Source organism: Neovison vison, chromosome 5, assembly GCF_020171115.1.
Source record: "Neovison vison isolate M4711 chromosome 5, ASM_NN_V1, whole genome shotgun sequence".
Classification (NCBI taxonomy): Eukaryota; Metazoa; Chordata; class Mammalia; order Carnivora; family Mustelidae; genus Neogale; species Neogale vison.
Genome location: NC_058095.1, coordinates 57852564 through 57869178, shown reverse-complemented (window position 1 = coordinate 57869178; position 16615 = coordinate 57852564). Strand labels below are relative to the sequence as shown.

General features: G+C 60.7%; 1 protein-coding gene across 2 annotated transcripts in view; it reads right to left on the bottom strand.

Annotated features, from left to right (window-relative positions):
- Positions 1-8525: 8525 nt before the first annotated feature.
- Positions 8526-16615, bottom strand: part of NTN1 (netrin 1) — a 160669-nt gene continuing 152579 nt past the window's right edge. For both annotated transcript variants that reach the window (XM_044249082.1, XM_044249081.1), the window contains exon 7: positions 8526-8902. In XM_044249082.1, the coding sequence (XP_044105017.1) occupies positions 8574-8902 (329 nt within the window). In that variant the 3' untranslated portion in view covers positions 8526-8573. The remainder of the gene's footprint in view (positions 8903-16615) is intronic.

The window sequence follows — 16615 nt, the reverse complement described above, 5'->3', positions numbered from 1 at the left end:
CTGCGGCTGCGCGTTACGTCGATAAAGTACCGCCCCCCCTCAAGCCCTGAACTGCGGCTGCACGTTGCGTGAATGGGCCCGTAGTGGGGAGGCTCCAGGGCCGCAGGCCGCGTGCGACCCGTTTGCTTCTGGCACTGGTCATTTGGGTGCCGGGCCCAAGTGACCGTGCCTCATGGCTGCGGGGGGAGTTCCGGCCACCCCGCAGTGTGCTAGGCGTCCGTCTGCTTGGGGAAGTCGTGTGCCCGCGAGGGAGACGGTGAGTGAACAGCCGCAGCCCCATGGGGAGGAGGGGCGCGTGTGTGAGTGCGCACCTGTCGCACGCCCAAGTCCGCGTTCCCGGGCTTGCTGCCATGACGCTGGGACATTTGCAGGCTCTACTTTGGGAACTGCCTTCAGACCCAGTAGCAGCTCCCGCTGCTTTCCTCAGTGACCGGGCTCCGAGCCCCCAGACCAGGTCTGGGGAGTAGGGTAGGAGTGGGGAGGCATGGGACGTTATCGGGCTGGAAGGCACCCGTTAGGGTCCAGAGAGGTGTGAATGTGATGTCAGGAGGGCAGGGCCTTTCTTTGGCTCCTCCGTGGGCTGCAAGCACCCGGTGTGTGTGAGTGGAGGGCGCTGCATGTGTGCGTGCGCGCTAGTGCCAGGGCCGAACGGTGCGGTGGGCGTCCTGAGGACCCCCAGCCCGCAGGAGCTTCGGGGAGTTCCGGGTTGAAAGATGCCCTCTGTTCTGGGTGACAAGAGAGCAGGGTGGCCAGCTGGCCGGGCTCTTGCTCTCCCTGTCGGAGGGGGAGGGAATTAGGGTTGGCAATGGGGCCCTTCCCTAAGCCTGAGGTTTCACTGAGGGAAAAGGAGAGAGTGGGCCCGTGGAAGGGGAATCCCAGGGTCTCCTGCCCTCTGAGGGCACGGCGGGACCCTCCGTGGGCAGAGATGGACACAGGGAGAGTCAAAGCACCACCCAGCGTGGCGTGTCCTTGGTCACGAGACCAAAGATGGCCGTGTGCGGGAGGACCTGAGTCCAGAGACCTGGCCCTCGGTCAGAGGCTTGATAAGTCGTACATTCTGCAGAAAGGGGGGTCACCCTCCTCTCGGCAGCTCTTCTCTGGTAGTATGGGCTCACTTAAGCTCCCGCCGGCCCCCACTCCACCTGAGTGGTCCCCCTTGCCCCTGGTATGAGCACACAGCTGGGAAATGCCTGCCTGTTCTCTGAGAGGCATCCAGCCCTGGACCTGGCCTGCCTGGTCCCTGCACCCTGCCCAGTGACAGCTGAAACTCACAGGATAGTGCTGCATCCCCAACCACCTAGACCCAAATGTCCTGGGTCCATCCCAGTCATGGGTGCCTTGTCCCTGCTGCCTATCCCTCGAGGGACCGATCTTTTCACTGCAGACCCTGAGCTAGGGGGACAGCCCTGGGGACAGCCACAGCAGGCTCTGACAGAGGAGAGGGGGACACTGGGAGCCCTCATAGCGGCTGTGGAATGTTCTGTCCAGAAGTGAACCCATTTCCTCTGCTCACAGCTCATTGACCAGGTGAGGGTCTCAGGACGTGGCCAGAAGGCAGAGAGCCCGAGCTAGGTGGGGCACAGCCCCCGGGACAGGCACACCCCGGCCAGCTATGTGATCGCTAACCTAAGAAGAAACCCAGCGGGTTGGATGGTCTCCACATTGGAGCCCCAGGATTCTACTGTGCACTCTTGGATCCTATTCCCTTCTGACCTCGGGGGGCGGCGCACACACCAGAGCAAGGCTAGGCCTTGGGGAGCGGCAGCCGCGGTGAACAGGAGCCACGCTGTCAGGGACCTGGACTGGGACGCTGAGATGAGAAACCGAAGGGGGCTTGTCTCGATGTGGGTGTGTTCTCAAAGGAGAGAGGCCGCACGGACAGTAAGGCGCCCCAGGATGCATGTTCCTTGTTGGGAAGGGGGGAGGCAGGTGGTTGCTAACGGATCACCCAAAGGACGATCAAGAATCCGCAGAGCTGACCTTCCAGCCTCGTCGTGCAAAACCCCCAAATCCGCATAAACAGCGTCTCCGTGGAGCCCCCCCACCTTGGGCTCATGGGAGGCAGCACTGAAGTTCTGTTTGACTTTCTCACCTCCTCTTGACTTGCTCAGCACGGAGCCCCGGCAACTTGTGGGGCGTCTTTGAACCAGAGCCACAGCGTCCTGGCTCAGTCACACGGAAGGGCCTTTTCAAGCCAAACACTGAGCCGATGTCTGCACACAGCGGCTTCTGTTCTTTTGACGGAGTGGGCTCCGGGCCCGGCCCCAGCGCTGCTAGCTGGGTGCCCTAGACAAGTGACTTCACTTCTCTGGACCCGCAGACAGGAGGCGGCGAAATGCCGTCTGGTTCGGCCGTGAGGACACGCCATCTGAGCCCCGGGGTGGTGCAGTGCAGGAAGGATCCCCCCTCTTGTTCGCTTCCTGGGGGCTAAGTTTCCCACGGGAAACACCCACCTCTCCAAAGCGAAGGGCGCCTGGCTGGGATGCGCCCCGTTTGGGGATCTGTTGTGTCGAGACCCACCCCGGAGTTAACGTGGCTGACGTTAACGGGGGCATTTTCCAGCTGGTTTGGAAAGTGAACCCATTAAGACCTGGTCTCCCCACCGCCAAGCCCCAGAGGGGTTTCAGGGGCCCACAGTGCTCTGCATCAGCCATGTGAGTGGTTAGGACTTCACCCTAAGCACAGAGAAGAGAGGCAACATAGGGTCTTTTTTCTGTGAAGATAAACCATATTAAAATAACAGCGTAAGTATTGTTTAACTTACCTGACTGTGAATGATAAGCATTTAAAGGCTGGATACCATATAAAGAAGTCCAGACACCTGCTTACAACTGGTACTTATGTTCTGTTGAAATTTTGTTATTATTAATAACTGTAAAGCTTGGTCTTCATCAGCCCCAGGACGCTGTGTGTCCGCTGTGCATCCATCAGGGTCCGCGGAGCCCCAGCAGAGTCCTGTCCGTCCACGGGGCTGCTGGGGAATTCCCACAGGCCCCTCTGCTTCTAGAGCGGCTGCTCATGGAGACCAGCCAGCCAGCCTGCGGCTGCATCCTCCCTCCTGGTCCACCAGGCCAGCCCCAGCCTGTTAGATCCCTTACTCCCTGCGTCTTCAGCTTCGGGAAGACCTGAGACCTTTGTGCTCAGACCACGGATCTCCTTTTATCTGTTGGGTTTTCCAGCCTAGCCCCGCTTAAGTTAAATGGGGTATTTTTCCCCTAATGGCTTCGTCTAGTTTCAGACTTTCTCTAACCACGTGCCAATCACAAGCATTTACCCTTTCCCAGCAGTGAGCTTATCTACCCGTATACCGTGTGTCTCCCCTGTTCTGTCCGTCCTTGCCTCCTCATTTCTCTTGGCACGTGCCTTCTCTGTCTTTATTTAGTCTTAAGAGAGCGCGGAAAGAGATGTCTGTTCAACAAAATCTGAAACCCAGGGTGTCTCTGCCATGAGCAGGCAAAGTCCTGGCACCCCGACTCTGGAGGAGGGGTGGCTTTACAAAGGCGGGGGCCTCACCTCCCAGAAAGTCGGGCAGACCCCGGGACGTGTCCCTGGCCCTGAGGGTCTGGGCTTTGAACCCGGAGTCCCGAATGGAGTCACTCTGCTTCCTTGGGCACCAGCGGCCGTCTCCTTGGGTTTGTCGGCCCTCCTGGGCCGGCACTTAGCAGCGTCTGGGGCTCCCTTCCTGCACTGACTTCAGCAGGTGGCAGCGTGTCCCCTCCCTAGCGAGAACACAAGGCCGTCGGATGCAGGTTGTTTTACAGACCATGCTCTCATGTTGTCGCTGACCAGTGGGGAGCTTCGTTCTGGCCTGGGTGCTGGGGCTGTGGCTGCACATGGGGCCTGGCTACAGCGGGGCCCCAAAGGAGTCAGTGCCCTCAGGCAGAGACCGCATTCTTATGAAGGACCGAAAAAAGCCTCATCCTGAAAATCCTTGAGAACTGGATCCCTGACCCTCGATGACCCAAGGTGAGTGTGTGGCACATGCTCTTAGCCCTAGTGACTCGGCGGGTCTTCAGTCCATAGATCCCCACCCCCACCCCCCACCCTGGGGCTTCCTTTCTCCTCGGCATGTCCAGGCATGGCCACCCCAGCAGGGGACTCACTCCTGAGCTGATGAGGACACTGGAGATCACGCCTGGCTGGGCTTTCACCCCGGTTCCGAGAACACAGTCCCCGTCTCTCAGAGCCCTGCGGCAGCTGGGCTGGTCCTGGTTCTTCCAGAGAAGCTGAAGGCATCTCTGTCACCTCTCCAAGCCTCAAGGTAAGGGCTTTCCAGGCCTTCCACGGCCAGCCTAAGCCCGCCACCGAGACCTGTCTTTGAAACAGGTGGGTGCAGAAGTTACAGCTTCCTGGTAACGAGCCCCTCCTCCCCTGCTCTGCATGAGAACGCAAAGGGTTTCTAATGACTGAATTCTTTATTAAAGAAAGCACAACCATTGGGAGGTTTAAATATAGCCTCCCAGGAACCCAGTTAGCCCAGCCCCTGGGGCCTGCCCTGCACCTTCAGCCATGGTGTGAAACCCACTCCGAGTTCCCCCAACCCCACTGTCTTCCCTCTGGAGTCTTCTCGGCTCTGAGTAGAAGACACGGATTCTGTGAAAGGCAAAAACTACTGCAGGTCTGAATCAGGAGGGGAAGTTCAAAGGTGTGCGAGGACACCTCTTTTTGCTGACCTAGGACCCCAGGGAGTGGCAGGGATGGATCCCAACGGCGGTTTCTGGGGAACTGAAAAATACACGGTCCCATCTGGGAGGCTTTTGCTCAAGTCGCAGTCAGAGCCAGCAAACCCTAGAACTCTGCAAGGGGAGTGACCCCGTTCCTGTCTCTCTGGGGTCGTTAGGGCTCGGTCCCTGGGTAGTTCTGAGAGCAGAAATGATACTCCTCAAGAGCTGCCTGAAGACTCCCTCTCCTTGCCCCATGGCATGCTCAGGCCACCAGGAAAGACGAGGAGACAGTGAACAGTGTACAAGAGTTTATTTAAATGATATCTGAACTTAGTTCTATCCTGTGGGGCCCACGTTACAAGTTCCATCTGGGTCCATTACAACTCTAACCAAAAAAAAACAAAAACAAAAAAAACCAAAAAACAAAATCCACAACTTTTTCCATGTCATTAAATATATTCATATATAATAACCATAATATATTAGTATGCATTGGAAAGAAACACTGACCCAAACAGTATGTCATGGTCACAACTAAACATTTACAATTCTGAGTGAACAGAACTCAGAAACGCAGGAGGGAGCTGGGGGGGGGGGGAGTGCCTTTGGGAAGGGGGAAGAGAGGTCTGATGACGTGGGAACAGGGCCGGCTTGGTTTTGGCCAGGGGACAAGGCCCCAAGAGTACACATTTGGATACCCCTGGGGTATGGCGTGGCTGTGGCCATGAACCATGGCCCAGTGACCCCAGCCATGAGTCTAGTTCATCCATTTGCCAGTCTCGCTCTCTCGGGGGTATAGGGGACTTCCTTTACGTGTTGAGACCTGACATTTTTCGGTTTCATTCCATTCTGGGCCACACCCAAGGAACTCTGTACCCATTTCCTGCATGCTACTATGGAGGCAGAGGGGACATGAGGGGCCTTGGAGAGGCCCCCAGTCCCCCTGGCTTATACCACAGGGTCCCTCCCTTCCCATCTCTGGGCACCTGGGGCAGCCCCTCACCTTTTCCCTCTCTTCTACCCCGTAACTTTATCTTTAGTGTTACTGTTTGTCAGGCAGGCACGTTGCTGTCAGGGGCTCCAGACCACCCAGCAGGTGAGAAAAAGGACAGGTGGGCATTCTGTTTTCATTTTTAAAAACTAATCTGGTATGTTTTTCTCAGACACCTACATATCACAATTCTGGTTAATACACTCTTCAAAATCAAAAGCTAGCTCCGTTTTACATCCGATCCTAACTGTACAAACCGGAACGCCTCCGTTCCTCCTTCCGTCTCCTCCCAGGGAAGGGGGCGGGCTGGAAGAGGGTGCTTTCCCCGGGATGGGCCCACGCTCCTGAACTTGGTGGCTGGACTCGGAGGAGCGGAGGGCTGGGTCCTCGAGATGGGCGAGGCTGGGATGGGCAGGCTGGGATGACTGAACTCTCCTGCTAGGGTCCTCATCCCATCCCCCACCACGGCTGCTCTGGGGCCTAGCCATGGGGCAGGGGAGGGGGGACGGGAGAGCCTGCGCCCTCGGGGTGCTGAGCTGAGGGGCAGGCTGGTGGAATTTAAAGCGAGAGGCGAGGGGGCCTCGGAGACCACCAGTGCCAGCCCCTCAGGGGACGTGGGGTGACACTCAGGCCCAGGAGGGCACAGCCTTTCTAGGCAGGGTGGAGAAGCCAGACAAGTGTGAGCAGAAAAGAGAGCCGGCCCTTTCAAGAAGGGGGCCCAGCAGTTAGGGAGACCTCAGAGATGCTCGTGGTGCTCACAAACCTCCCAGGCCTGGGGCAAGGAGGGCTGGCTGCTTGGTGGGGTCCCTGTGCACCCAGCCATGGGCCTGGATACTCCTTCCCGGGACAGTGCTGTCCTCTCCCTGCCCCCTTAGGCGTCTCTCCCAGTCTGTTCTGGAAGCTCTCCAAACAGCCCCAGGCAGCCAAATGTCCTTTCTACGACGTTTCAGGATTAGCCAAGGACTGCCTTCTTGGACCTGTGGCGAGTTTACGCCCTGCCTCACCCACTCTTTCCGCCACCTCTTAAGATGTTGTGCCCAGCCCCAGGACCCTGTCCCCGTCCCCACCCTGACTTCTCTTCCCAAGCTAGATGCAGTCACCAGGGCCAGTGTCTCAGCCGTGCGAACCAAAGGGGTGGGTGGGCTACAGGGCAGTGTGCAGTGAGGGGCAGTGTGACCAGAAGGCCCGGCTCTGGAGTCTGAACCCAGCTCTGCCTCTTTCTTGCCTGTGACCTTGAGCAGTGTCCTCGCTGGCAGAAGTGGGCTGAGAATCCCTGTCTCGGGGTCGTTATGAGGCTTAGGTAAGGTCACGTGGGTAAAGTGCCTGGCACAGAGCAGGTGCTCAGTAAGACAGCCGAGCTGTGGGCCGAAGCAGGGGAGGCGGAGGGAAGCCAGACCACGAGGGGCCGAGCTTCATACTTGGTCTGACCCTTGCAAGCCACTGAGCTCCGGCAGGGAAAGTGAAACCAATTTCCTGACTGAGAGCAGAGCCAGGCCTCTAATTCAGTGTGCCGGGTGTGAGGACTGGGCCAGAGGCCCCTGGGCAGTGCAGAGAGCTCCGAGGCAGGGCAGCAGAAGGCCCCAGGCCTCGATGATGGGCCCTGTGTGCGGAGAGCCAAAGGGCCAAAGGTCTGGGGCTGCCTGTTTGGGGACAGTATCTCCAGAAAGCTTTGGAAAGGAGGCCTGGCCACACCACGGGGCACGGAAGGCCTCCACAAAAAAGGGGTAGCCGGAAAGAAGTGGGTGAGGTGTTGCGCAGCTGGAGGGGAAGCCCCAGGCAGGGGTGGCTGCAGCGGGCTTGCTTGGTCCAGCACTCTCTGTCCCTTTCCGGAGGGATGCAGGAGTGAGGGCAGCAACAGGAAGTGATCATTGCTTCCTTGGCCCACAGGAACCTGGTCATCCCTGTCACTGCTTGGCTGAGGCTCGGGCACCCTGGGACCTTGCTGAGCCCACAAACTCTGGCACTCCTGGACAAACCCCTTCCCCCAGCCTGGCCCAGCTGCCTGTGCAAACCTGCATTCCATGCCCCAGGCCCTTCCCAGGAGCTGACTTCATTACACAAATAGTGTCACGGCCCCTTCCCCCTTCCCTGGAAAATGTCATAAAGGGGCTGGTTCCAAGTTTCCAGAAAGGAAACTCTTTGGGAGGTTTTGCCTTCGCAAGGCCTCCTCCAACAGGCAGCTCCAGCGTGAGGCGGTGACCACCCGGCTGAGGCTCTTTGGGGGTGTCCTTGGGCCCACTGCCCTGGGCATGGGCTAGCACCCATTGCGCACCCCAGCGGGGACAGGCGCCAACCCGGGATCGCAGTCCTCTGGCTCCACCAACGGGAATCCCCACCCTGCCCAAGAACCGCCCCCCCCCCGGGGGGCCAGGACCAACTCAGCAGGTGGCAGCAGAGGCCACAGGCCACCTGGGGACTGTTCCGGACCCCTAAGAGCCTGACGGGGCCCAAGTCGTCGCGGCCAGGGGTCCCGCGTGGGGATCCCCAGACAAAGGAGGGTCGGGAGGGTGGGGGGAAGTGGGGTGTCTCGCTCAGCGCCTCCCACCCCAGGGTTCACAGTTCTCACGTCCCCCTCTCCAGAACCGGCCGGCGCTGAGGGGGTGGCCCCACCTGCGCAGCTCTGCGCCCCCAACGCCGGCCCCTCGTCCACCCCACCCCCACCCCAGGTCAGGCCTGCTCTGCCCGGAGAGCGCGCCGCTGCTCTGGAAGGAGCCCGTGAGGTAGCTAAGTCTCGTCCTCATCTCTCCCGCCCCGGGTGCGCGCAGCGGGAGGGGGAGGGGAGGCTGGGGCGGGGCCACGGCCCAAGGCCCCACCCTGCAGCCCCGCCCCTGCCCGCTCCCCACGCCCCCCACCGCCGGGAAAGCCCGCTTGGCCCCACGCCCCGCCCTGCCTGCCCGCCTGGCGCCGCGGCCACCGCGCTAGGCCTTCTTGCACTTGCCCTTCTTCTCGCGCTGCTGGAACTTGCGCAGCCGCCTCGCCCACGTGTCCCGCCACTGGATCACCAGGCTGCTTTTGTCTGCCACGATGCCGCTCTGGTCCGGCGAGTCCTCCGCGTTGCCCAGCAGCAGGTACTTCTTGAGGGGCTTGATTTTGGGACACTTGCAGGCGATGTCCCGTGAGCGGATCCACAGGCTCTGGTCACCACGGCGGATGCGGCTTGTGCCCTGCTTGTACACGGAGATGATGTTCACTGTGAACTTCCACCAGTCCCCTGCCTTGTCCGCTTTCAGAATGTGGATCTGGACCGCTGCAAGGAAGCACAGGCAGGAGAGTGGGACCCCGGGGCCAAGGAGTGCCGCCTGCCCCCGACCCCACTTCCTGCAGTCAGGTGGGCCCTGCCTGCTTGCACAACCGAGGATAGGTCAGCCAGTCTGATGGACAAGACACAGCTGGGACGGGACGGCACAGGGTATCCCACTGGGTGGTACCGAAAAGGATCTGGGGAACCCCACCTGCTGCTCCAGGAAGCCTTACATCATGCCTCTGTTGAATCTTTGCCTTTGGGGACAAACCTCCTCTAGGGCCAGCAAGGCCAGAAGAAGCTTAGAGGAACTGAACACCCCTCCTCCCAGCACTCTGGGCAGAGTCGCTGCCCAAGACAGGTGCCTTCTGTGAGAGCAGTGCCTGTCACTCCTCAGGCTGGGTAGGAACCTCCTTTAGTGCCCCCCCCACCCTCCTTCCTGCCACGGCGTTTACAAGGGCTCCAAGCACTGAACGTCAAACCTCATGACACCTCCAGACACACAACCTTGCCCTTGACCCAGTCCCAGAAAACCATGATGGGCTCTCAGTGCCGTGAACCTACCCCTCCAGATGGCCATGGCGCCCTTACAGCGTCCAGGGTCCTTGTAGGGCACCCCCTCCCATCCCTGCCAGGCTGCCTGCCTCCCTCCCGACCCTTTCCAATTCCCCAGGCCATTCGCCTCCTAATTCTCAACTGAAACGTCCCATGGTACAGGGGTTTGACCACTGGAGCCTGCATTGGAATGCCCCAAAGGGCTTGGTAAACAGACACTGCTGGGCCTCACCCCAGAATTTGATTCAACAGGTCTGGAGTCCACCTGTCACCAGTTCCCAGGTGGAGCTACTGCTGCTCCCAGAACACACTTTGAGAATCAGTGGCCTAGTAAATGTTAATGTCATTTCTGCTGGATAGTAAGAGAGATTTTTAAAGTAGGGAGAAATGCCTTTAAAAAAAAAAAAAGATGGGGAACTTTGCTTCAATAATGTTTGTGAAATTGAGTTAAAGTCAAGAGGTTTCTTTAACTGCAGGACTTTTCAGAGCCTTCAGTCTATAAATCGTTATATGCATGTGGGTTGGTTTCCCAAAAAACTCTTGAGTGCAGACCTGTGCAGCTAGCGCATCTCGGGTTAGCAGAGCCCTGTGCAGCCCAGTTGGGGAACTGCTGGGGGAGCACACAGTCATTCCAGGGGCGAAGGGAAGAGGTCTCTGCTGCACTGACCGATCAAGGAAAACCCGGTCATGAACCATCATTGGAACAGGGCATGCTGCCCTTGCTGAGCCCACTGCCACCCCCTGCACCTTCCCCCCCTGGCCCAGGCTCAGGAGTGCCCTGGTAGATGAGTGGACTAGGGTCCTCCTGGAAAAGCAGCAGCAGCTCGTCTCCAGATTACACCTGAAGGACCCGAGCCGTGGGCCAGCTCAGTGGCTCCCACAGCCTCGAGGACCTGTCCCCAGGCATGCCAAGCGGTCCTCACCTGCCCGCTTACGGCCTACCTGCCCATGCCGGCCAGCCTCCCTTAAGATCCCTGGGGCCCTTCCTGCTCCGCCTTCTGTCCCCACACTTGGCTCAGGATGCTGGCGAGGTTCAGGGATGGTGGGGCCCAGGGGCACGTCTGCCACCCTTCAGCTCTTCCTTCTGGGGTGAGGGACATGCCAGATTTTCCCATATTTCATTTCAGCCATTCCTGGGCATCCTGAACTTTGCACTCCAGTCTGAGGGCTCCAAAGAATGGCTGCCATGGCAACCGTTTCCATGTTTTTGTCACCAAGGGACTCAAGACTCAGTGTGAACTCTGAGGTGGGGTGGGGAGCCCTCTCCAGCGTGCAGAAGTGGCTGGGCCGTGTGTTTGTGCACACGGAGGTCACCGTGGCAACTGAGTGCCCCTCGGCTAAGCGACAGGGGAGCCGGCTCCCTGAGAACCCCAGTTTCCTCTCCTCGGGACTGAGCTGAATGCAGAATGAGGCTCCGTCAGGATGCCACTGTTTCCCTGCGTGGGACCCCCGACCCCCCGGCCCAGCCATGGTGCCCTCCCCCATCCCCCACCCCCATGCCTGCCGGCCGGGGTGAGCAAAGACTGGCCCCACAGAGATGCTGCAGAAGGCCCCTGGGGAACGCAGCTGTGACTCCAGGCACTGAGCACCCTGTGGTGTGACAGGCTGAGCCATGTCTCCCAGCCCCAGATGTCCCAGGAAGAAGTGCCAACCCTCCAGACCTGAGGATGTGCTCGAGTCCAGAGGGTAATTACGGAGGTTGTGAAGTTCCGAGGAAGGCAGGAGGGGCACTAGTGTCCCCATGAGGACACAGCGAGAAGCAGCCATCCGCGAACTGAGGAGGGGGCCCTCCGGAGAAGCCGCGTGCGGACACCTCCATCTCGGACTCCCGGCGTCCGGAACCCGAGACAATAAACTTCTGTTGTTCCAGCCCCTGTCCTGCAGTGCTTGGTTCTGGCAGCCCGAGCATATTTGTACATTTGGAACTGGGGGCTCGGGACCTTAGGTGTTGGCCGCGAGCTGGGCGGGAGGGCAGCCCCGAGTATGTGGGCCAGCCAGGCTGGGAGGCAGCCAGAGCACGCTTGCCTGACCTGGTCAGGCCCTGGGCTGGCCATTCTTACTCTTTGGCTCTTCACGGAGCAGGAGGATGGGAGACCCCCGCCTCACCCTTCCGGGGTCTGGACTTTCCCTCCCCTGAAGGAATGTTCTGGAACACCAGGCAGGGCATCCAAAGCAGCCCTCCTCCCCCACCGCACTTCCCCCGGCCCTGCCAGTAGGCCTGGAGGGGATCCACTCAACACTGAGGATGCAGCCCAAAGGGGTACCCCATCCCTGAACACCCTGCTGTCTGTGAGAATTCAGGGGCCAGAAGCAAAGGACACCGGTCCATGGAGACAAAGCAATGGTCCCTGTTCTCTCTCCACCCCAGCAGCTCACGGCAGCTCCCGGGCCTTGGAGCTGGACGGCACAGGCGGGCGCAGGGGAGGGTGGCAGTGGGGTTCATGTGATTATGCTGGAAAAAATCCACAGTTCCGCTGCCCTTGGCAACGCGTCCGCACATTACACAGCCCACCAAGTATGAGCTGCACACATAGTGTGCGGGCCAAGTCCCTGCCGTGCACATGCAGCTGAAAATATTCAAAATACACATTGAAACGGTGACCTCAGGCAGACCCACTCCGCATGCTCGGTGAACGCGCCCGCCACAGCGCCGGGAGTCCAGGATGGCTGGGGTCCCCTGGGGGGCCCGTGGCATTGCCCAACAGGCACGCCAGGCCCCAGGCAGCTCTGCCCATCTGTGCACCCATGTCCTAGCTTGACCTTCAGGAGGGCAGACTGGGCGCCCAGTAAGGATCCCTCATCCCATCTTCAGAAATGAAGGAGGTGACCCTCAGAAAGGCAGACAGAGACTACCTGGGACAGGAAGAGGCGTGCGGAGACCAGCCTGCAGGCAGAGGGTCCCAGCACAGAACCAGGGGGTCCCCCTCTGGTGCAGAGGCCAGGCAATGGCTGGGCTGGGGAGACAAAGTGGCCCCGCTCTCAGTGGTAAGCAGCCAGATCTCGGGGTCCACACCGCAAATGCCCACCCTTATGCTGAGGGCTTGGGCTGCAAGCATGCCCGGGGGTGGGGGTTCCGCCCTTCGCAAGACAAAAGCAGGCATTGGCGGGGGGGACCTGGAACTCATGAGGCAAGATGGGTGAGGTCAGCACCCCCGTGGATGTCGCTGAGCAAAGCCGCAGGGGGCAGCATGTCTGCAGAACGGGGCAGATGCCCGAGGAAAGGCATGGAGAGGGCTCATGGGCTCCAGGGAGCAAGGAGCTGGCCTCTGTGGCCCACGTCCTAAGGGCCAGGCCAGCCTAGGAGTCCCCACCATCGCAGCCAGCTCTGATCGGCAAGGCTGCAGACAGGGCGGGGCAGCCCCCCTTAGCAATTCTGGGGTTCACAGGAAGGACTTAGCAGCCCCCGACACAGGACTGTGACAACCGACTTCTCTTCTAATCCTGGCTTGTGGCAGGGCTGGCGGGGACCATTCACCTCTCATTCCTCCCCTCGGCTGCAGGTCTGGCTGTGACTGGGAGCAGGGCAGTGGCCGACCAAGGGCCAGGCCCACAGAAGCCAGTCAGCAAGAAGGGCCTGTGCCCGAGTTGGGCGGTGGACTCAGAAGGCAGGCCCAGGGTAGGCTGGGTGCCTCTGGCTGGCACCGGGGGGTGGGGGTTCCTCTCAGCAGCTGGGTGTGCAAGGCCCTCTGTGTCCTATAGGAACAGGCCTCGCCCTCTTTCCGGGGAGCCTCAACCTCTATGAGTCCCAATGCAGGGAGACCCTCAGGTCACCAAGGCACCCTAAAAAGTCGGAAGCTCCGGGTCCCATGCTTGGGTTCCTCCACAGGGGGACCTGCTGGCCCACAGCAGATAGTCTTGTCTTGCCCTGGACAGGGGAGCCCCCCATTCATTCCGAGCCTCCGTCCCCAGCTCCAGCCCTGATCCAAGAGACTCCGAGTCTGTCAGCTTGGCCCTCGGAGGACCTGGCACAGCCACCTCTGGGGACAGTTACTGATAGGAAGTAGCTCCAAGCTGACTGGTAGGTTTTGGGGACCCCCTACTGGCATCAAAGCTCCCGACTGGGCCAGATTCTAAGAACAGAAGTGTATACAGTTGTTGCTCATTCATCTGCTGGCTCAGCCTGAGGACAACCTGCTGGGCTGGGGCCCTGGGGGAGGGGCCATGGCAGAGGGGCCCTGGCACCCACCCGAGGGGAGAGGGGCTGCCAACCATCATCCTCTTCCCACAAGCCTTGAGCCCTGGGACACCTCCTCGGGGAGGCTTCCTGCCGCCTGGAGGTCTCCTGGATTTATGGGCCGCTCAGGGTGGGCCCCCAGGGGCTTCCCAGCAGCCGCCCCTCCCAAGCAGGCCTGGTGGCCAGCCCCTGGCCTCCCCCGGCGCCCCGCCGCCCGCCCAGCCATACCTTCCTGTTGGGCCGGTCCGGCCGGGGAAGGCTTGTCACCCATCTGTCTCGGAGACAGCGGCCAGGACGAATGGGGGAGGACACTAACCCCACAGAAACCATTAAAACCATGCAGCCCCATAAATCTCCCGGTATAGAAAGTGTGTCATGAGTTGCAGCTGCTTTCATAAAATGCAGCCCTGACCACATGTTTCCCCATCCCCCATGAAGGTAAGAAAGCCCGGAGCCTGGCCAAGTCTTGTTCTTGGAGATGCTGACCTGCCGGAGGCGGGGCGGGGGAGGGGGGCAGCGAGTGTGCGGGTGGAGAGGGGGTGTAGGGCATTGAGGCAGGACCCGTGTACCCACCACGGGGTATCTCGGCCGTCCTCTATAAAGCGAGGTGGTGAGCTGAAGCGAGCTGTGGCCACAGCAGGCCACAGCCCCCCAGCCATAGCCCCCCACAGGAGTCCTCTGGAGTCCCCCAGCTGCCACCCCCAAAAAGTCACACCTCAAACCTCAAAGAAGGCAGGGACGCCCACCTGCAGGCCGGCTGAGGGTCCCTCCTTTTTCCCCCTCTCAGCAAAGACATCTTGGTTTGCCCCCCTCTCCCTCTGAACCAAGAGCAACGTGAATGCTGCCTCAGTTTCCCAGCCAGGCCCCAAGGCTCCAGCTCCATTCCTGGGAGGGGAGAGGGGTAAGATCTGGGACCATCTCCCTGCACAGGGATCCTCAGAGGAGGGGATGCTGGGAATCAGAGTCAGACTCTGGGTAAGACATGAGCCCCATTCCCTGGGCAATGGTCCCAGCCTGACCCGGCCACCTGCATCCTCCTTCATGAGTGAGACGGGGTCAGGGGACTGGCCACCCCACTTGGCCAAAGGCTCAGGTAGGAGAGTGGGGCGCCCTCATCAGCGGGCTGGTCTCTTCCTCAAAGGAGCCAAAGGGACAGAGGGCCCCCTCCCAGTCAGGAGGGACGGAAAAAGCCTGGCTTGTCCCCTGCCCCCCATCGCAGGTCTGGCCAGAGCTGCCGGAGTGTCACCCGGAGGATGGCCTCACACAGCCCCAGGAGATGCCCGACAACCAAGCCCGCTTCCCAGCACCCCCGGGAAGGCCCAGGGAGGAGCGCCGCCCCAGGCTGGTGCACCAGTGGGGTCCTGGCCTCTGAAGGAGGGCAAGGCAAGCAGATTGACCTCTGCTAATATGGCCTCAGATCAGGCCCCTCATCACCCCCCCAAAGTACCCCTGCCCCCGGGCAACGCCCAGACATGAGGCCTCCAGGACTCACAGAAAGCCTGGTGCAGCGGGTACTTTTCTGGCTACAGATTGATGCACACTCCATGGTGGGGGTGTGGCCCGTCGAGCTCCCCAAACAGCCTGTAGCCCAGTGCCCATTTAGGACATGACCTCCAGGCAGCCCCTTCACAGGAGTTCAAAGAGCAGCCAAGCCCGCTTCCCCAACCGGAGCCCTGGAGTGGGGGTGTCCAGCAGCCATGGGTCCTCTCATGCACCCTCCGCATGCCCCACTCGACCTAGCTCCTAAAAGGCAACCCACACCCAAAGGACGGAAACCACTTCTCCAAGGAACCCTGAAGACAGGGCACCAGGCCTGGAAACAGGAACCAAGCAGGATCCAGACTACAGCCCCAGAGTCCTGGGGGTGCTCCTTGGCCGGCCACGTTCCCCCAGGGGAATCTAGCAGACACCTGTGAGCACTCGGAAGGGTGTCCCTGGTCCCCTGGCATGCCTCCCACAGTCCCGCTCCAGAGGGTGCCCTTGGGTCTGGGGGCAGGGTTGCACACAGCAGGTGTACACAGACTGGGGGCAGGCCTGGGGCAGGAAGGACCCACAGGATCCCCACCACGGTGGCGCAGGGGTCCATTTGAGCCCTGCGTCGCTGAACAAGATGCTCTGTGACCCTGGACACAGGCCCCCGGTGGGCAAAGAGGACAAGTGCTGCCCGTCACAGGTGTGGGACACAGCCGGCGCCCCCAGCCCCAGGGGCAGAGCTCTCCAGGCACCTTGGACAGATTCCCGACCCCACCCCCTCCAAGCCTCCACGTTCCAATCAAGCTGTCCCGGGGGGCCCTTGGGCCCTCCCTGCCCAACCTGGTGGTCACCCGCATTCCTCGACCCCAGCCTGACTCACACGGACCCAGCCCCACATCTGGCCTCCATATGGAGCTGGCCCTCTGGGAGTGGGGAGGAAGGAAGGTCACATCTGGCTGGGGAAATCGGAGTCTCCCCAGGGGGATGGTGACCCCCCCCCAGGGAAGGGTCAGCGAGCCTCTGAAACACCATGCCACGTGCCGCTGGCTGCTCAGTGTTCCACTCCCTGGGGCTATGGGGAACTGGGGGTGGGGGGTGGGGGCTGGCGTCTCCCAGGAACGGCCTCAGGAGGGGGAACACCCGCACCCACACCCAAGCCCCTGGATTGCAGGGGGCTGCAGACCCAGGCACGTCGTCCCTGGGACATGGTGGAGAACCCGTCCAGCTCTCTGCACTTAACGGGATTGGTCCTGACCAGGAAAGCTCTTGAACTCAAGGTCAAGAAAAGGAAGGGGACAGAGTGTTACAAGGGGAGAGGCCATAGTTTGCAGAGACTGTCCTCCCTCTCCCCCGGGTCCCTGGAGCCAGTGAGACAAAAAGAGACCTGAGTTAGGAGCCTCTCCCCTGACCCCATCTGATCTCCAGCCTCAGCAGTCCTCGCCAGCTCCGCGATCATCGGCGGGCTCCCACCAGCGGCGGCGCCCCCACATGCACCCCCCTCGGGGACCGCCGGGGAC